Genomic DNA, 21541 nt, shown 5'->3' with positions numbered 1-21541 from the left:
AGAATTAAATAACTAGGTAAAAGGAAGAAAGATAAAGCGAGTAAGCTAAGCAAAACTCCAAAACTAGGGAAAGGGGTAACAATCAAGGGAGGAGGGAAATTGAGGGTGAAGGGAAGAGAGCTAGTGGGAATAGAAATGCCTTAAAGCAGATTAAGCTAAAATAACTGAAGAGACAAAGGAAGAGAGGGGAAGATCCTGATTTGGAAAAAAGAAATATTAGAAATATCATAACTTTAAATGTGAATAGATTAAATAACCCAGTAAAATGAAAAAGATCTGGTTAAGAAAGAATCCTGCAACGTGTACAAAAAATACAAGAAACATTTGAAAAACAAAGACATACAGGAAAAAAAATGAGGGGCTGACTGGAAAAATTTTCAATGTATCAGGTGAATCCAGAAAATCAGGAGTTAGAATCATGTTATCAGACAAGGCAAAAACAAACATTCATAATCTAAAAAGGGATAAAGAAACCACAATATGCTGAAAGGAACCCTAGATAACAAACCAATATCAGTATTAAACTTATATGCTCCAAATGCCTTAGGATCTACATTCATAAAGGAAAAATTAATTGAATTACTGGAAGACATAGACAGACATACAATAATGGTAAGAGAGTTCAATGTCCCTCTCTCGGTTTTGTATAAGTCTAACCGAAAGATAAACAAAGGAGAAGATAAAGCCTTGAATAAATTGCTGGAGAAATTGGAACTAAAAGACTTTTGATGTCTTCTGTATGGGACTGCTAAAGTGTTTTGTGTGTGTGTGTGTGTGTGTGTGTGTGTGTGTGTGTGTGTATGTATAATTGCACCACCTGGAATTTTTTTTAAAAGCTGTCCATGTATATGAGGGCACAAAATGATTACAAACAAATGTAAAAAGTAGAAGTAGTAAACATATCCGTTATAGACCATAATATAATTAAAATACTAGTAAGTTTAGAGAGCACAAAGAAAAGACACAGACCCAAATGGAGATTTAACAACGAATGGTGGGTCAAATCACAGAAACAGTAATCATATGAAAAGAAATAATGACACAACATAACCAAAAATTATGGGATGCAGCTAAAGCAATCCTTAGAGGAAAAATCATATCCCTGTAAACATAGTAATAAAATAGAAAAAGAAAAGATAAATGAACTGAGTGTGCATTTTTAAAAATTTGAAAACCAACAAATAAACCTGAAATAAGTACAAAGGAGATTTTTTTAGATTAGAGAAGAAATAGATAAACTGGAAACCTCTCCAAAAGAAAAAAACTCTAGAGAAATTAGAAATAAAATTAAAATCTAGTTCTTTTAAAAGACTAATAAAATTGACAAACTTTTAGCCAATCTGTTTAAAAAGAAATGGGCAGAAAATCAAATCAACAAGATAGTAAACAGGTAAAATCACAACAAAACCAGAAGGAATAAAAAGAATTATCAGAGCTTACTATGCAGAGTTATATGCTAACAAAACTGAGAACACAAAAGAAAAAAAAATGTAAAATACTCAGACTAAAAGAAGACCAAATAGAGATCTTACATCAGTCTCAGAAAAGAAAATAGAACTAGTTGTAAAGGAACTAACAAAGGCAGCGGAGGTGGGGGTGGGCAGGAAACGTCCTTACGGTTTCATTGGAGAATTCTATTATATTTTTAAAGATCATTTTTAAAATTATTATTTAAAATTATTTAAAATTTTTAAATTATTCTAAAAAAAACTGAGGAGGAAAGAACTCTAACAGATTTCCTTTTATGGGACAAATATAGTCCTACTACTTAAACCAGGGAAGGATAAAGCATAGGAGAAATGGAGACCAATATCGTTAATGAATATCAATTCAAAATTTTAAAATTATATTGAACAGACTACAAGTGATTCATCCAAGAAATCATAATGACCAAGTTGGATTTATACTAGTAATTCAAGGACGGTTCAACAGTGAGAAAACAATCACTTAATTATATTAAAAACAACAACATCCAGAACCACAGAATATCCCAATAGGTTCAGAAAAAGCCTTTGATAAAGTACAACACTCATTTATGCTAAAATCCTTACAAAGTATGGGCATAAAAAAACTTTTTCTAAATTTCATAAAAAGTATCTTTCTAAAACTAAAAGTAAGCATCATAAGAAATGGCAATACACATGAACCTTTCCCAGGAAATAATGAGAATAAAGTGAAAATATTTAATCTCTGCATTTTTATTTGTTACAGTTCTGGAAATGCTAGCAATAGCAATAAAAAGAAAGAAATGAAAGGTATAAAGATAAGTCAAGAGGAAATAAAACTATCCCCATTTGCTAATGATATGATGATTAACTTAGAAAATCTTAGGGAATCATGAAGGATAGTAATTGAGATGATAGCTTCAACAAAGTTGCAGGCTACAAAATAAACCCTCAAAAATCAATAGTATTTTTCAGAGCGGTAGTAACACAATCCAAGAGGCAGTGGGAGAAAGGGAAATCCCTTTCCAAAGAACTATAAAATGCATAAAAATCTTTGGAGGTCAGTCTACCAAAGTGCACAGATGACTTGTGTAAATTCAATTACAAAGTTCTCCTTAAAGAAATGAAAGAACAAATTAAATAGCTGGAGGAATATTCAGCACTTGTGGCCCAGCCAATGTAATATAATAAAAATATCAATATAATAAAAATGACACTAGTACCAAAATTAATTTACACTGGTAATGCTGTACCAATCAAATTGTCAAAGGGATACTTTACAGAACTCAACAAAATAATCAAATTCATTTAGAAAAATAAAAGATCTAGAATATCGAGGGAAATGATGAAAAGAAGTAAAGACAGAGGGGAAATGGTACTTCCTGACTTCAAACAGTATTATAAACCAGCAGTCATCAAAACCATCAGTAGTGGTTAAAAAATAGAGAGGTCAATCAGTCGAACAAACTAGACAAGGGGGAGTCAGAAACAATGGAACTTAATAATCTAGTTTTTGATAAACTGGAAAACATAAATTACTTTCCTGTTATTCCAAATAGGAAAGAACCCTTTATTTGATTAAAAAAAACCTACTGGGAAAATGAAAAAGCAATCTGGTAGAAATTAGGTCTAGACCAATACCTTGTACCATATTCCATATGGATATGTGACCTTAATATTAAAGCTCTAGTAGAAAATTAGAAGAAAAGCAAATCATATGCTTCTCACAACTAAGAGTAGTTGATGTATTCTTTTTTAAAATATATTTTTATTTCAATAAATATTTCCCAATTACATGTAAACAGTTTTTAACTTTTTTTTGTGTGTGTGAGACAATTGGGGACCTTGCCCAGGGTCACACAGTTAGAAAGTATCAAATGTCTGAGGCCAGATTTGAACTTAGATCCTCCTGACTCCAGGGCCAGTGCTCTATCTACTGTAACATATTTTTTTTTTTAATTTTGAGTTCCAAATTCTCTCCTTCCTTCCCATCCCTCCCCCCTGCTGGAGAAGGCAAGCAATTTGATGTGGATTGTGTGTGTAAAGTAATGCAAAACATATTTAGGAGATGTGGGGTTTTTTTGTTTGTTTTTATTTTTTTGTTTTTGTTTTGTTTTGCTTAGGCAATCGGGGTTAAGTGACTTGCCCAGAGTCACACAGTTAGTAAGTGTCAAGTGTCTGGTCTGAGACCAGATTTGAACTCAGGTCCTCCTGACTCCAAGGCTAGAGCTCTATCCACTGTGCCACCTAGCTGCCCCGAGATGTGTTTTTAACAAAATAATGAATGGAAGCAATCACAGAAGATAAAATAGATAACTTTTGATTATATGAAGCTAAAAAGTGTTTGCACAAACAAAATAAATACACCTCGGATAAGAATTAAAGCAGTCAAAGGGGATAAAGGTTTGGTATCCAAGATATATAAACAATTAATAGATTAGACCAGAAGCCATTTCTCGTATATAAGTAGTCAAAGGTTATGAAACAAACTTCTCAAAAGAATTGCAAACTTAACAACTATATAAAAGAATATACCACATCATTAATAATAAGAGAAATGCACATCAAAACAACCCTGAGGTTTCACCTCACGCCTCGAAAATTGGCAAAGATGGCAAAAGATGAGAGGTTGGTGTTGAAGAGGTTATGGAGAAGAGACTCACTTGTGCATTGTAGGCAGAGCTGTGAATCAGTATAACCATGTTGGAAAGCAATTTAAAGTTATGCAAATAATGTGACTAACATGTCCATTCCATTTGACCCAAGAATTCTATCACTGGTCACATACCCCAAGGAAACAATTAAGATGAAACACCCCATATACACTAAAACATTTGTAACAGCACTCTGTGATAAGCAAAGAACTGGAAATAAAGTAGAGCCCAACAGTTGTGGAATGGCTAAACAAATTGTGGTATGTGAATGTAATGGAATATTACTGGGCTATAAGAAAGGACAAATGTGATGAATGCAGAGAAGAATGGAAAGATCTACATGAACAGATGCAAAGTGAAGTAAGCAGAGCTAAGAAAACAGCATACACAGTGGCTACAGTGATATAAATGGAACACAAAACCACCCGAAAAATCAAAAGGGAATGTTTCAAAATTATAAAGCACGAGCATGGCTCAAAAGAAGAACTCTGAGAAGACATCACCCAGCATTGTGCAGAGGTACAAGTGGTGTACATTTCACAATTTTCAGACTTTTTCAACATATTTGTCAGGCATGCTGATTTGTTTCCTTTTTTTTTTCTTTTTTAGTCTTTAAAAAATAATAATTTGTTATATGGAATGGCTGTCTGGGAAGGGGAGGAGAAGGAATACTGGGGGAAATTATGGTGATGTAAAAAGCAAAATACACCAATAAAAACTTATTTAAAACAACCACCAAAAAAATACACAATATGACTTTACCTATTGTATGTGACTTTACCTCTCAGAAAGGAATGCGATTAGAGCTAGTCATTTGTGAGATTTATCTAAAGACACAGCCTTGTAACTAGGGTTTCTTCTCTTTTTCTATAGCTGGTGCCTGCCCTTGTTGAATATGGTGGCAAACGAGCAAGGGGGAGTGACCTCTTTAGCCCCAAAGATGCAGTAGCTATTACTAAGCAGTTCCTCAAAGGATTGAAGGTATTAAAATCTCTCATGTTTCCCTAGATGAGTAACTGAAGGTCAAAAGGTTGCAAGTGAGTACATGAATAAATACAAACTTTAAAGTATCTTTTCTTTTTTTTTGGAAGGCAATCAGCGTTAAGTGACTTGCCCAGAGTCACAGAGCTAGTAAGTGTCAAGTATCTGAGGCTGGATTTGAAATCAGGTCCTCCTAGTGCTCTATCCACTTTGCCCCAAACTTTAAAGTATCTTAAAATTCCTGTTGATTGGATGCCATGTCAGTTAAATGATTACAGTAGACGTCCTAGAGAAAGTTTCATCTAGGCAGTTAGGTAGCTAGCATAGGGGACAGAGGATTGGATTTTGAGTCCAAATCTGACCTCAGACACTCACTAGCTGTGTGACTGTAGGTAAGTCATTGAACTTCATCTGTAAAATAGGGATCGTAATATCACCTACCTTACAAGGTTGTTGTGAGGAGAAAATAAAATAACGTATTTAGAGTATTTGGTAAACGTCAAAGTGATATTCAAATGCTAGCCAATATTATTATTTAGGAGTTTTCAGTATTGGAATAGTATTGAAATAGAATTTAATAGTTGAGTAGGAAATAGTGAAAACAAATTTTGGTAGATGGAGGCAGCTGGTGGTGCAGTGGATAAGGCGCTGGGCCTGGAGTCTGGAAGATCCGAGTTCAGATTTGGCCTCAGATACTTACTACCTGTGTGACCCTGGGCAAGTCACTTAACCTAAAAAATAGGGATATTATTATCACCTCCCTCACAGAGTTGTTGTGAGAATCGAAGGAGATAATATTTATAAAAAGCACTTAGCACAATGCCAACCACATAGTAGGTGCTATACAAATGCTTATTCCCCTCCCCTAATAAATATTTAAGGCTGAAAAGATAAACAATGTAGTTATTAGACATAGTGAATTTTCTCTCATACCTTTCCTTTTCCCTTCTGCTCCACTTATCATTTTTAACACCAAATAACATCACCAAAGGAAATCATTGAAGAGGGGATGATAAGTTTATAAAAATCCTTTTCCTTTCCTAGCTCTAAATGATATAGTAATTTCTATAGGGTAGGAACACCTGATGATGAGGTAAATATTGAAATGAGTCTAGAATTCAGTTTTAAAACTATTTCATAGAACTCTCCATCTTTTTCTGATCTGAGTGTCATTAATGTGTTTATATTGCAAAATATCTCATGAGTGATGTAAGAACCATTTCCCTCTGTCTTAGGGAGTGGAAAATGTTTATACACAGCATCAACCTTTCCTATATGAGACTTTGGATCATCTCATCAAAGGGAAGCTTAAGGAAAATCAGTACCCTTACTTAGGCCCCAGCACACTGAGAGACAGGTAAGAACAACAACAAAGAAAAAAAAAACCTTAATGACACAGACCAGGAAAGAAGAACACAGAATAAACCTAGGGCATATTAAGGAGACCATCATTTCCAAAGTACCAATACGGCCAAGAGAAGTGACAGTTCTTCTGGCCCCAGGAGCTAGCTCTAAGATTGAGATATAGTCATATGAAACATTTGCCTGGTCCTCAAACACACCTGTTTTTTGAAGTCAAGCTTCAGATATTCCTGCTTGTTAGGATCTGACAAATCTTCTTGTGTGCCCTCCAAGCTCAAGCCAGTGGCACCTGGGGCTTGTAGAGTAAACGCCCAAAATAAATTCACTCACAACAACCAAAGCAGGTTGTTGCTATTTTTGGTTGTGACTGGACTTTGCCAAATGTGGACAGCATGCAAGCTGAGAGCCCTACTTAATGAAGTCACAGTTGCTAAATTACACAATCCATGGATGGCTTTTGTCATGGGGACTGCCTAAAGGAAGCAGTTGGTTGAAATGATCCTTCTAATCCAATGGTCAGGCAGTTTTGCCAAAAACAAAAACTTGTCCACCACAGCTTGGACCAGCCTGAGTTACAAAGCATGTACACGTGTAGTACCTAGTACTAAAATTGGTGCTAATATTCTAAATCAAGATCATATGTACGGTGTATTAGAAATCTAGATTATTGTGTAGAACCTAATCTGTTTTGGGAAATTTACATGGGATCTGAGGGGTAATTTTTTTTATTACTTCTATAATTGCTATACTATTTTAGCTAATAGTTGTAGTTCAGAATCCCTGAAGTAACAAGACTTTACAAACGTGATTAATTTCCTAAAAGCATTGTGACAAGCATTGCCACATCTTCTTTGGAAGAATATAATTCCTCCCTTTTTTCCATAGAGCTTTTTCCGCCCTCTCTCAAAAATCTCTGCAATTTCCATGAAAGAAGATGGAAATGACCTTTTATAAATCCAGGGCCTGCTAGCAGAATGTTTGGAGTTAAATTCAGAACACACAGTCATTCAGATGTAATATATTAGAGATCTCAGGATCAGGGTTCAGAAATGTCAGCTGAGTGGGCAAAACGGAAACCAGTCCAAGCCTTGTTAGCCATTTGCTGTATAGTTTGAGAAATATGCTTCAAGGCTCGTTCTTCTTTCCATTCATTATTCCTCAGTGTACTATGGGGCATTACAATTAATCGGATAAGAGTAAAAACTGTATTTTACAATGAATTATGACTTTTGGGTAAGAAAAACTATGGGACATCAGTAATATACTATTTACATTTAAATGGAAAACTATGAGTCACAAAAGAAATTTTGTCTGTGGTTTGTTTATGTTAACCAGCCTCTCTGATTTCTTGGGATTAATTTCTAGCAAGTTCAAAGTGGTGTCATTTTAACAGCACATACAGGTCTTGCTCCTATTTCCTACCATTCACCTGAAGGTGTGTCCAGATAACAATAAAACTGCTTTACAGCAGGATGTCTGCAGAGGGCCTTCATAAACCTGGCATTGTTTTTCATTCGTTGTGAAATACTAGCTCAAAAACTACATGCACACACACACACACACACACACACACACACACCCCTCACACCCCCTCTCTCTGGGAACCAGTGACCTGAAACCTGGGACTTGTGCTTTTTCAAGGGTACCATTGGGTTCTTTTGGCCAGTTGAGGTCTTAGTTAACAGTTTGATGAGATGAATACATGGTTAACAGTCAAAATCAAAATTTTGCTTAGCTCTGATTTGCTGCCTTTATTATTAAAAGCCAGAGAAGGACTCTTAAAACTATAGGACACACACTAAGTCATTTGTAATAAAAATACACAGCAGGAACTCCTTCAAGTTCGCCTTGGGGAGTGGGGGATGAGAGGTTTGTGTTTTGCTGATCTGTAGAATTACTATAATAACTTAGGTTTTTATAAGCATGGCACTTACAAAATGTTTTCATATTTATCATCTAATTGATAACAGTAGTCTCTCTGGTTCGTATGTGAAGAAACTTAAGACTCAGCCAGGTTGTCACTTTGCCGTGATCATATGCTGGTGTGGCAGAGGCAAGACTCAACCCCAGGGCTTGTGATGCTGTGCCAGAGGCTCAGCCCATGGTTGTCATAATCATTTTTGATGATGTATAGCACTTTCAAGTTTATCAAGCACTTTGCTCCCAAACCCCCAGCCCCACATAGCTCATGGTCTCAGAGAACTGAAGCAGCTCCCCCAGCATCACATAGCCAGTGAGTGTCCAGCAGGAGTTGGGTCCTGTTCCCTCCTGAGTCCACCGTCTTCTCTCTCCTGTCTTTCGGAAGAAGAACATTTAGAGTTGTAGGAATTGAACTTCAGATTGTGCCCTGCCCCAGGCCTCACAGGTAGTAAGTAGTAGAAGCTGCAGTCTCTTAACTCCAGATGCAATTTCTGAACCATCTCAGACCTGCCACAGTCATCATCTCCCGACATGAGTCCCGGTGCCTGATGTGGTCCTCGCTCGATGAGAGTAGAGGAGAGGAGGGAGTCTGGTGACTGACTGTGGTCTTTCTGGGAGTGAGTGTGCTGAACTGGAAATCAGGAGAACCGGGTTCTTCTGCCAGCCCCAACATTTAGCAGCTCTGATCATGGGCAGGTCAGTTAGCAATTAACAAGCGTTTGACACTTAGTGTATGCCAGCCCCATACCAATTCCGTAATAATATCATCATCTATAACCTAGTAATCATAATGGTTATGCTGCCTACCTCATGGAGTGGTTGGGGTGAAATTGATTTGGAAACCTTGGAAAGGGTCTTAAAATGTGAGCTTTCATGTGGTTGCTCCTTGTGCCTCATCATTGATAGAACTTTCTCAGTTTTAATCTCAGGTGCTGCAAAAGAAAATATAGCAAGAAAAAAAAACAATAACAAAAAACTAGTTGCATAGTGACAATTTTCTAACTGACTGGTACATTTTTATCTGCTACGTAGACAATGTATGTGGCTTAAATAGCATAGCCTAAGAAGAAACAACCCCAGTCACATAGAGAGAAAGCACAGCTGAACCCTAGCTCCATTGGTTCACATCCCACATTTTATATGACACTTTAAGCTTCTACCACGACAATTTGATGAGGTGGCCATTGGAAGAATAGAGTTGAATCGTATCCCATCTCCATGCTTATGTAATCGTGACCATCTGGAACTCTGATACCTGATTTTGTTTTACACTGCTTTCCCCCTTAATTATCCTGTAGACCCTTTGGGGGGGCGGGGTTCCTTAACTCTACTGTATCTCAGGTGGATAAAAAGAAGAAAGATTTTTATCCACCCCTAGGGCAGGAGAGCTCATCTTTAATACCAGTCTGGGACTGGTGACAGCACAAATGGACATATTTAGGGTACAGGCTTTTTAGAAAGTAAGGGAAATGTGACAAGTTTGTGAGTGCTGGCCCCTTCCTACCTGGTCTTGTTTCTTTATACAACACTTTTTCTTTGGTGTACCAAAGTTTTCAAGCATTCAACTATTAAATTAAATTAGATTGCAGTATAGCCATATCCACACATTGGGTTTGGAGACAGATACTGCCTAGATAATCTTACTCCTCCTACAAGGTAGATTTCCATTATGCTTTTTTGTTAGTTTGCTTTCTTACTCTGAAACTGCCCACTGCTCGTCCTTGATAGAAACAAGCACTCTGAGAGGTTGGTGAAAAAAATGGAACTGCATGAGTACGCATTCCAGGGGGAGTCAGTTCAAAGAAACCACGTTCTCCCTTTTTTCAGTAGTTCAGTAAGGTCTTAGTGGAACCCTTTATTTGGGGTACCATGAAAGGGTCAGTCTTTTTTGCTGTAGCAGCTTTTGTCAACTTCAGTTAAGTACTTATGCCTGCAATCCATGAGTATCTTTAAAATTAGTATTTCTACAATGCTAATAAAAATGGTACTTTTCATTAACACTTGGTTTTCTGCTTATGTTTTCCATATTTGGCAGTATTGATTTCTAGAAGAATTGGGGGTGAAAGTTTTTTTTTTAAACAGTTTGATGCACAGCCACGTGGGTTCTCAGGGTATCCTTGTGTTTCTATTGGTAGTTCATTCCTTTTGTGTGTCCTGACTGCTGTTTTCAGATGTTTGCTTTCTGCATTAATTAACGCTTCCAGTTGCCATGGTGAATCACTGAGCACGGGGAGATGTACACAAAAGAGTGAACTTGTATACCCTCCTTGGCTTTGACCATCACACCAGAAGATTTACTGTATATCCCATCATTGGCGTCATCAACTCAGTATCTTCTTTCATTTTTAAAATCTTCAAGGGAAGGGAATGAAAAAGAGAATTATCAAGGATGTGGGACGGAATGGGGAGGAGGTGGTAAGGGAATGTGATTGTTATCATTGTTGTTATTTTATATTCTTCCTCCATTGCACTTGAGTAAGATGTGGGAGGCTCAGGGAAACATTTGTTAATATTTCTGTAGCAAAATCTGACAGCATCATGTTTGTTAGGCACACAGGGAGCTTAGCTGTTACCTGTCATTGCCCCTGTATCTGTGCTTTCACTTACATTTATATAACTAACACCCACAGTTTACCATCCCAAGCACTCTCTTCGTTTTGAAGTAAATGCAACTCAACAAAAATGCTCTGACATCCTAAAATTACCAGGCTATGTTACTTTATTCTCTGGTTGTACTAAGAACCTGCTTCTGTTCATTTCTTCTCATGCCTGAGTTCCATATAAACTTTCTTTCTGACGAGGCAAGTGTACCCCAGAAGCAGGTGGTGGTCAGAGTTAAGCCATGGAGAATCAGCATCATGTTTCCTGGAAGCTCTCATTAGACAGCTCAGTCCATTTTTTTTTTTAACCGGGCAGATTAAAAGCATGAAGCAAAGGTATTATCATCTCTTTATCTCTTGATGGGGAGTGGTCACTAACCTGTTTAGAGATTAAAGCAGCCTTCCTTTCTCCTTGTTGTAATAACCTAGGTAATTTTGAGGGATTTAATTTTTTTAACTACCTAGAGTAGCCTTTTTACTCACCATAAGTAGGGTAGCATGTGAGAAATTAATACTGGGGAGCTTCATTTTCCAATAATGTTCTGTGTCCAAAGGGCTTCCATTGATTCTAAATATCTTGACAGGCTATTTTAAAAATCTTGATATCTGCACACTAGCCTACCCCTGTATGTTTGCATTCTAAAATTTACTACTTGGTTGACTGCCCTCAGATCCATTCATGTTGTTATACTCATGTATGTGACCGTCAGAACCAAAACATATCCTTTTTGATGAAATAATTCTGATTGCTTTCCCAAGCCAATGATTTTGCTAGGCAGAACAAATTTCATGGGCAGAGTAAACAATTTTAAGACTTTTCTCCATTTGCCATAGGAAGTATGGTCAGGATTTTATGGCTCAGTGAAGGCATTTCTAATTAAATCCAATTATTGATTATTCACTCCCCTCCCTGTAACATTCCTAGGGAAGCTGAGGACAGACCTTGAGTTTCAGCCTCTTCCCTCTTTCTAGGGGAAATGCTAATGAATCATAAAATGGCCCAGATCAGTCAGAGAAGAAACTGAGGGTCTATTGCATAATACACAGAATAATTCAGCCCCTGAATAACTGCAGGTTCACAGTACTTAACAAAAACCCAAAGTCCTAAAGCCATACTGCTTTACAGTGGGACTACACTAAGCAAGGAGAGGCTCCGTCAGTAATGAAAGGAAGGGCAGGAAGGAAGAAGTCCAGATGCTGCAGGAAGTGTTCATGATACATGAAAAATAAAAATGCTTTTCTCTGTATTTCTAAAGGTCTTCTCTCCTTGGAACCTAAAGTACCAAGTTGGTATTATAGTAATATCTCACCCCAGCTAAGGGAAACTTCTGTTCATAATACCATCTTTCAAGTCAGTTTGGAGAACAAGGCCATTTATAATGGTGGAAGATTCTTTTTGTGGGGGAAGGGGAATGTGGAGAGGGGTACTTATGAACAGAAGGCCTTAGCCTGGGATTTTTGGCTCTGTTCCAAAATGGGTAATTGCGCTCTGACTTCCCCAAATTCTCCTTGAGCTCTGAGGCAGAGCAAACATCTCAGGTTCTCTTCTGGATAGAGGCCTGATGTTGTGCCTTGGGAGTTAAAGGACAATTGCATTTTAACCCTTCTGTGGCCACTTTAGGAGGTGATTTCCATATGAGTACCTATGTTTATAAAAGCACTTCGGAGATGCTGTATGGATAATTCAAAAAAAGACAGTTTTTGAGATTTGCTTATTTGTGTGTTTACACGTGTGTTCATGATGAGGTCCTACTTAGCTAATGATTTAATCTCTCTTAGCCTTTAATTTAGTGGTTCTGTTTTGGGCAAATACAAGGTTCCTACCAAACCGTAATCTTTAATAAGGATTTTTTGCCTTTAATTTGGTAACTAGGCAATAGATTATGCAAATCAGAAGGTAGAACAAAATGTACCTCTACAGCATTGGGAAACTCCCCTCATATTAAAAGTCACTTCTCACTATCATTTGCCTATACGATTTGGAGTGTGACAGCAGACGAGTACCTGTTACTTTAAGAAGTTTCACAACAAGCAGCTCCAGCTATTAATATTACAGTCTAACCACAGAACAAAAATTAGCATTTGGAAGAGAGTAACCTACCCAGAATCCAGTGGTGAGTTAAGGCTGAGAGCCAGTGATACTCCAGAGGCAAGCTCTCCAGCTTTGATAAGGGCACTCTTACCAGCCACGAGGAAAACTACATAATGATAGTGTCAGCACTGTCCTGCCCCAGGAATGGGCTGTTAGCTTTTCCCAACATAACCATTTTGTGTGGTTAGGCCTCTATGCAAAACCAAATTCCTGTTACTCACCTTAAGATGCTGAATCTCCAGAGGTGAAACTCAGGCAGAATTCAAATGGTGGAGAATGTGGGATGGAGGTGTTAAAAATGCAAAGCCATCTTTTCTTCTTGGAAGAACATCAAGGTACGCCCTTCTTTGGTAAACTAAAATGTGCTGAGACATACCCCCTGTTCTCTGCGCCTGTGGAGGTGAAGACAGCTTGCTATTTCAGCCTTGCAGCTGTTTTTCTGCAAAGTCCAGCCTTCTTTTTTCATTGTTTAGTCTCAAAGGCAAGCTATATGCATTTCCAGGGATTTGGTCATAAGTCCCAAAGCTGTTGTAGACCCATCCCCCCAGATGGTCCTTTTGCCCAGATCAAAGGCCTGAACTTCAGGAGGCACAGATTGTGGACACTTGACCATGCATTGAACATGGAAAAAGGCCAAGAGGGAAAAAAAAAAAAAGACTAAAGGAATAGAGTTATTTCTAAAGAGAAAAAGCAGCTTTGACTATTTTAAAATAATTGTTGAATATGTAACATTTTTATATTGTATGAAAATACAAATATATGAAAATAAATTACATTGCTTAAATGGGAAATAAATGCATGGGGCGTTTGTCTCAGTTTGCCTGTGTTGCATGAGGTAGATCATGTTTTGATTTTATGAAATGAGTTTAGGATTGGTAGCAGTGTGAGTTTAAGTTCAGGTCTCAAAGTGAAATTTCAGAAAGGGCTTCCTAACCCATTTATTAGTTGAAAAATAAATAAGCTGTATCCAAGAGGACTGGTTCCTTTCATGGGTTCCCCTACGATGCAGTAGCCACTTAAATAGGTGTTTATAACTGTCACCAACTGCTTTTATTCCCTTTGAGTTTCACAAGAGAAGGTGAATGCTACAGAATGCCCCACTGACTCTTTTGAAGTGTTTTTGAGGCAGTAACAGAAGGGACATGACTTTTGTTTCTTTGAGAGTCTCGTATCTTGATTGAAAATGGTTCTTTGCCACTGAAGTGCAGCAGTAGATGTTTCCACTTGATTCATGGGTGCAGTCTTAATTAATGTGCAGTATGCGATTTGACACAAACACTCTTGATTTCAGTGGTTCTCTCCATGCAGTAGCTTAAGAAACAGTAATCCCATGAGAGGCAAAACAAAGCAGACCTTGGTGATTTTGTCATTCACACCAATTTTTTCCCTTTTGCACTAAGAGATGATAGCAGACCCAGGACGATTTTATATGGAGTCACTTTGGTAAAAATGGAAAATCAGTGAAACAGCTCAACCGTCTAAACCAGCTCAGCAGATGAGTCATTGGCGAGCTGAAAAACCATACCCCATTCTTGATTTAGCAAAGGTTTTGGGTGTGAAGGTTTCTGGAGAAAGTGGAGGTTGCTCCATGTACAAAATAAATGCTCCTATCACATAGGGAAGACCAAGTACCTCGGAACTAGAGTGCTTTCTGAGGTGTGGGGTAGAGGCTTCTGTCACCACATTCCACCAAATATGGCTCAAGTGCTGATACATGAAAGGAGATGTTTAGCACAAGCATAAATTATTTTTACATTGAAAGCTGATTCCACAATACAATAAAGCACTCTGGAGCTTCTTGAATATAAAAGATGATTTCTTCATTTTGTCCCTGCAACCATTAGTGTGCTATTTTAAAACCCACTGTATAGGGATTATAGGACATCCGTTCATAAATAAAAAGTAAATGATTATTCGGCATTTCCAAGATTCTGTTTCCTGCCAATTTAGATAAATCAAACTTACTTGAACCCTTTTATTCTGTACTGTTTTAGTCACTTTCCTGCACTCGCCCCCCACCCCCAGCCTCTAGTCTCTCACCCTTTCCCAACCAAAATCATTGAAACTCTGTGCATGTTTGATGTCAGATTCCAGCCTTTATTTTATTAAAATTCCATAGTACTAACTCTCTTCTCCTTTACTACAGACCTCAAGATATCATCGTATTTGTTATTGGAGGGACCACCTATGAAGAGGCACTGACAGTTTATAATTTGAACCGCACCACTCCTGGAGTTAGGATTGTCCTGGGAGGAACCACGATACACAACACAAAAAGGTACAAGACACAATACCAGCTCCACCCCAGGTAGCATGACTCACATCCCCTGTGGATGAGAAAGGTTTGCTCAAGTGGAGGCCGGTTGTCCCGAGAGCACTAGTTCACACATTGGTTTGGCATTAGTCCATGCAGAGTCTGTCGTTTGAGACGCTTCTCAATTACTTTGTTAAGGCACTGGTCTAAAGAGTAGGGGCCAGGGCAGTGCCTTAATGTAAGAAATCTATTGTCCTTGTATCTCAGAGGAGAAAGAAACTTAACCACAGACACTGGATGGTTGAAAATTCCAAGCCGTGCTGATAGCTCGTACTTCTATACTGATTTAAGTTTTAAAAAGCACTTTCCTCACAACAGGCCTGTGAGATAGGCATAAGTGTTGTCATGACAGATGTGAAGATTCTCGCCTATGTGACTGTATAGTCAATGTGTGTTGGTAGTAGGATTCAAACCCAGTTCTCCAGACCCCCAGGATCAGCGCTCTTTCCACTACAGTATGCTGATGTTGGACTTCTCTGGGCTTCCCCATTTTGATGGTAAACTTCAAACTTCTCTTTATTCATCCTTTCCTTCCAGCTGCTTCTGCTTCCCCAAAATAACATCCTCAGAGGCTTTGCAGAAAATGACAGCATAGTCATCACTTGATCACCCATACTGAAGAACAGGAACAGTGTCCCACATAACCCAAAAGTTACAGAAATTTGGCTTCATAAGGCATTGTATCAGTTTTACTGAAGAAAATTTACACTCTTAATTATGTTTAGCATTGGCTAATGATAAAATGATTTTGCATTCCCATAGCATATGAACATTAAGAGAATGGTGATTGAGAGCATGGTAAGGGAAAGCCATTTAGGATACCCTGTGAATAGCAGTGGGTGGATCATATTCATCTAATCAAGAGGTCATATTCTTTTATATCTCCAGTCTTCCACAGTCCTGTCTTACAATTCTGCCCTCCCCTGCCAGCTGCTAACCAAGCAAAGATTCAAGAATTCTATCCATTCTTCACTCCCTCCCCCTTCAGAATATACAAAACTCCCTCATCTTGTAATGAAATCATTCAGTCTGCTGTGTTATAAACTAACTCAACAGAAGAGGAAAGTAAGAAGGAATGAAACAGGTGACCCACTCCCATTTGCTGTAATAGAAGTGTGGTGAAACCAAAGATCCGGGATGGGAGGCCTGCTGGCCACACCATGGAAGTTATTCAGCAGCTGCTCAGTCTCAGAGTTTCTTTGGGATACTAAGTACTAAGAGTAAAATGGTCACCATGGATTCTGCCTCTGACAAGATAAAACAGTTGTGACGTGGCTCTGCTTTATTCCACTTTGAAAATAACCCCGTGATCTTACTGAGAAGGTCATTCCTATATCTTCAGATGGCAGGAGATTTGATTGGCCCTCAAGCCTCTATATTTTTAATCATCTGTATTAATGGCTTATAGATAAGGCAAAATAATAGGTAATACAAATGATTTCTACTTGGCTTTGGGATAAATTATGCAAGTTTTTTGTTGTGGTGTTACTTTTGTACTTATATTCAGTTTATATTAATATTGGAATTAACTTGCATTCCCAAAGTACATTTTGGGCAGTGAGAGTTGGAGCCAACATGGTTCAGTATTTACAACATGCCACAAAGCAAATAGAAGTGGACTGTTTTGCCCTGATTGGTTTAAAGGGAAGGAATGATTTCTGACTGGTAGATAGCTAATACATTTGACTAGGAGGGTGATTGACATTCTCCTGTATTCTCAAAGCCAGGTGGAAGAAGAAAAGCATGTTCCTGCCACAATTTTCAGGAAGCAGGCAAACAAATCTTTGCTGTGATTGTAACGTGAATTTTTGTCTCAAATTGGGACACCTTTTAATATTTCTAAGCCATCCGAACTCTGCCAATCATCTGCTTCCCTTTGCAGAGAAAAATGCTTTTCCTTTGAAATTATTGCTTGGATGATATCATCCTCCTTGCTGAATAATGTAAACTCACTTTAGAAATCAAGGGGTTTTGTCTGTTGACCTCGGATAGATGTGTAAGGATCTTTTTTCTCAATGTTTAGGCTTATCTAAATAACCCACCCATGTTTAGTTAGATAACCCCCTGCTCAAAAACGTGTGTCAGAGTTCAGAAAGATTGATCGCCAAGTAGCCCCTCTGAAAGACACATTTTTCCTGCTGAGATTCTGCTGCCTTCTGACCTATTCCTAAGGGTAAGTTTGCTTTTCACTTAAAATCAGAGGTTAAGACTGGGCATACAGATTTTCCCTGAAGTCAGTATTTGAATTCCAGAGCAGACAATTTTGTAAGGAAGTCAACCCTGAATACCCTTTTGACCAGATACTCCCGTATTGATCCAGTTTTGGTTTATCTCTGCTAAGTCTGCCGTCTTTCTGAATGATATTCAGTTTGAACCAGTGATCTCTGATGGGACTTTTTTTTTTTTCCTAAAGAATTGCCAAGATACTCGTCAACTTGGAAAAATTCACCTGACCATATGATTCATTGTTCAATTTTTATACTCATCACTTACAAATCTCTAATTCCGGTAGGCTCTGTTTCCTTTTTATAGAACATTTAGTAGATAGTAAAATGTGCATTTTAAAGATCAGTTATTACAAATGCTTAAGTATTCAACTGCCACATGAAGGCAAATTTAGCCAGTGGTGTGAAGTTCTTAGCAGCGTGGCTTGACCTGCAAGATGAATGCTACCTTTGTTAGCAGGAGCCTATTCAGTAAACCTCTAACTCCCAGCTCAAGCTAGTAGCTCCTTAAACATATTGAGGTGCAGTTACGAGGAAATTGAAAATAACACTTTGTAAGTCTCAACTTAGTGGGACTGGTTTGAGCCAGAAGATGCCAAATCTTGGTAAAAAGAATATGTAATGCAGTCGTTTTACTGGGTTGTTGGTTTTGTTTAATTTTATTTTCTGATGTTTCTAGCTCTGTAACATCATGAGGATGTGGGATTTTTTTTGTTTTTCAGCAAAAATACAAGCAGTTTAGAAATCTCAACTTCAACAGGTTAGCAAAGATCTGGACTCTTTGGTCAAGTGGAAAGTTTTTAAGAAGAAATGTCCCCTCAGAAGGCAGAGAACAAAGAGCAGTGTGGAGAATCTGGAGAGACCAAGGGTCAGCACTGGCAGATATTCCAGTGAATAGGAAGGAAATGGGGCCTGGTAGCTGGAGGTTTCATGCACTGGTACAGGAACTGTTCTATACGGGGTGGAAAACCCCTGTCCCAGGGCATTCCTGAGCCAGAGGACACACTCGCCTCCATCTGAACCTTCTGTTAGGCCTTGGCGTGATGGCAGCTCTGTCAACAGAAACAGTGTTTGTGATCAGATCAGGGAGGGAGAGTGGCCTTTTACTCTCTGTTTTTAGTTTGGCCTGTGGCTCCCATTCTCTCACCTGTCACTGTGGATTCTGATAAGATAAAAAACAGGTGTGACTTGGTGTGTTTTATTTCACTTTGAAAATAATCTTCCCACATCCTTCTGAGGTAGTTTAGAAACTATAAGGCCCAGTTGAAAGCATCTGAGGCAGATGTTCCAGGGCCATTGGGTACAGTCCTTAACTGGAAAGAAGTTGAGACTAACTTGGACGTTTTCTTTACCCCAAATAGTCAGAAGAGTGGGGTCAAGAGTGGGATCAAGATATGTCCCACTTGTCCCCAGAATATGGCATCCACATGACCACTGCCTATCATAGGTAGCAATTCAAGTTACCAACCCCAGAGACTTTACATCTCGGAAGCTCTTCCCACAAATAGCTTTTTTGCAGAACACAGCACCATAAACAGGCTCTGAGCCATAGGCCATGCTTGCCCATTTGCTGGAAGGAATTCTGTTTCTGGTGAGAAACCAGAAAGACCTGTGTGTTAAGAGAACTTCTTCCAGCATAAGCTGGTAGGATATCTGGATTGCATCCCATCTTCCTCTCCTCTCCCGTTTTGGCCTTGCCCCAGGCGTAGATTTTAAAGTGGAAAGCACCTTATTTGAGTCAGAAGTTTAAACTGCCTCTGAGGTTATAGATTAAACTATACCTTGGTTTGGGGGTTGTTTATTTTTTTTTAAACAGTCTTTCAAGTGTTTATCTCTTCATTGGCTCAGGCTTTCCAGAGAAGTAAAAGAAAGTGTGGTGTGTGTATGTGTGTGTGTGTGTGTGTGTGTGTGTGTGTGTGTGTGTGTGTGTGCATGCACGTGCGCGAGTGTAAAATGCCTGGCTATATACCATTTGTTTCTGTATCACCACCTAATGAAGCATGGCATGTGCCCGTATTTGTTTAAATTTAAAGGCCATATAAGGTAAAATGGCTTGCTTCCTTTCAAGATCCTAAGGGACAGAATAATAATAATAGCTAGAATTTCTACCTCACTTTAAGGCTTGCAAAGCAGTTTGCATATGTTAGCTCATTTTTCTCTTCACAGCAACTGTGAGGGAAGTGATATTATTATCTTCATTTTACAGATGAGAGAACTGAAACTAAGAGAGATTAAGTGACTTGCCCAGGTTCGCACAGTTAGTATTTAAGTCAAGATTCAAAGTTAGCTAAGTGACACAGTGGATAGAGCACTTGGACCTGGAGTTAGGAAGAACTGAGTTCAAATCCAGCCTTAGACATTTAGTAGTTTGTGTGGCCCTGGCCAAGTCACCTCTGCTTGCCACAATTTCCTCATGTGTAAAATGGGAGTAAGAGTAGCGCCTACCTCCCAGGGTTGTTGTGAGGATCAAATGAGATACAACTTGTAAAGCACTTAGCGCAGTGCCTGGCACAAAGTAGGTGCTTAATAAAGGCTTCTTTCCTTCCTTCCTGACTCCACATCAAGCACTCATCCACTGTGCCACTTAGCTGATATGACAGAATGTAGATGTCTTCACATGATCATTTATTTTTTTACATCATCTTCTGAACACAGAGGCAGTAAATATTTTCTACTCTGTGTATAGTCAAAAGGAATTTTAATGATCAGTCATGTTTTTTCTTGCCTCTTCATATGTAATGAAATGCAAAGAAACCTGCTGCAGGTGGGGCTCTTTTCTGAGCACTGGCTTCTGTAACAGTACCTTGAAAACCTGCCCCGTTACTGAGGTCCTAGTGCAGAATCTGCCTCTCCAAGGGACCTTTGTAGATCTCAGCCCTTGAGCATCTCCAGACTTGCCTCATCACGATCTCTTGCCATTCTGCTCTGTCCTTTCTCTTCGTTTACCTCCACGATGCATATTTACCTATGAAAAATTATCAAATGTCCAATTCAGGTTGTACCTTGCTTTGGTATCTCGAATGTGATTTTCTCTAGCACCCTAATAATTCTAGACCTGGCTAAAGCCTGTTACTCAGGTGGGTAAACTATATCATATTTAGTACCTTCCTATTCATAGCCTAGATAAACCTACACAGTACTAAGCTTAGAAGTGAAAATTCTGGGTGAGGTGGAGAGTAGGAACGGAAAATGAATTAAGGAAATCTCTCTTCCTACCTCCCATAGACTTAAGTATATTGTAAAAGCTTACATCCCTGACTGTTCAGCAATATGGAATCAGTGGAGGGTTTTGTCCTAGAGATATCCATTTTGGATGTATTTAATATTTATTATTTTTATTATATTATTATATATAATATATTAATATTATAATATTATCAATATTTAATAATTCTGCAGCAAATGCAGCCTAGCAACAAAACATGTGTCCTGGTTGGAGTTTAGGATGGTCTGTTTTATCACCTCACAACTCAATCAATATTAAAGAGCCCTAGTCCCTGCCAGTATCAGTTAACACCTTGAGTTGGCAGCGTGGGCAGAAAGGCCAAGAATCAAAAGAAGCACCAAGGTTGAACTGCTCATCCCCTGGAAGAAATCCTTCCACACCTGACCTTGATGTGGGGTGGATGGGGTGGCACAAGAAAGAGGCACTGAATGAATACGTGAAGCCACATCTCTGCCTGCTGCTGTGAGTGAGTGGGCAGCAGGTCAGACCAGGGCCCTGTGAGTTTAGCACTTTTCCCAGGCACTAAACTGTCTACATAGAATAAAGGCATAACGTGGCAGCAGCTGTCCTGCCAAATTCTGTTGCTTGTGTGGCTCATTGGGCACATCCCTGAATTTATGCTGGTAACAGAAATTGTGCTGGTGCATAGATTAAGAGAGAGACTTTTTTTAAAAAATTGTGTCATAAACACAACCACTGTGACCAAAACCCAGTTCAACAAA

At 38.6% G+C, this 21541-nt stretch overlaps 1 protein-coding gene across 1 annotated transcript in view; it reads left to right on the top strand.

Annotated features, from left to right (window-relative positions):
- Window positions 1–21541, top strand: part of LOC114042958 (vacuolar protein sorting-associated protein 45) — a 69695-nt gene that overhangs the window by 31883 nt on the left and 16271 nt on the right. Inside the window, exons 12-14 of the mRNA XM_027861734.1 lie at window positions 4973–5080; window positions 6316–6437; window positions 15201–15332. Coding sequence (XP_027717535.1) covers window positions 4973–5080; window positions 6316–6437; window positions 15201–15332 — 362 coding nt within the window. The remainder of the gene's footprint in view (window positions 1–4972; window positions 5081–6315; window positions 6438–15200; window positions 15333–21541) is intronic.

The sequence above is a fragment of the Vombatus ursinus genome, unplaced genomic scaffold (genome assembly GCF_900497805.2).
Source record: "Vombatus ursinus unplaced genomic scaffold, bare-nosed wombat genome assembly UNPS02014768.1, whole genome shotgun sequence".
Taxonomy (NCBI): domain Eukaryota; kingdom Metazoa; phylum Chordata; class Mammalia; order Diprotodontia; family Vombatidae; genus Vombatus; species Vombatus ursinus.
This window is presented reverse-complemented; position numbering and strand designations above follow the sequence as displayed.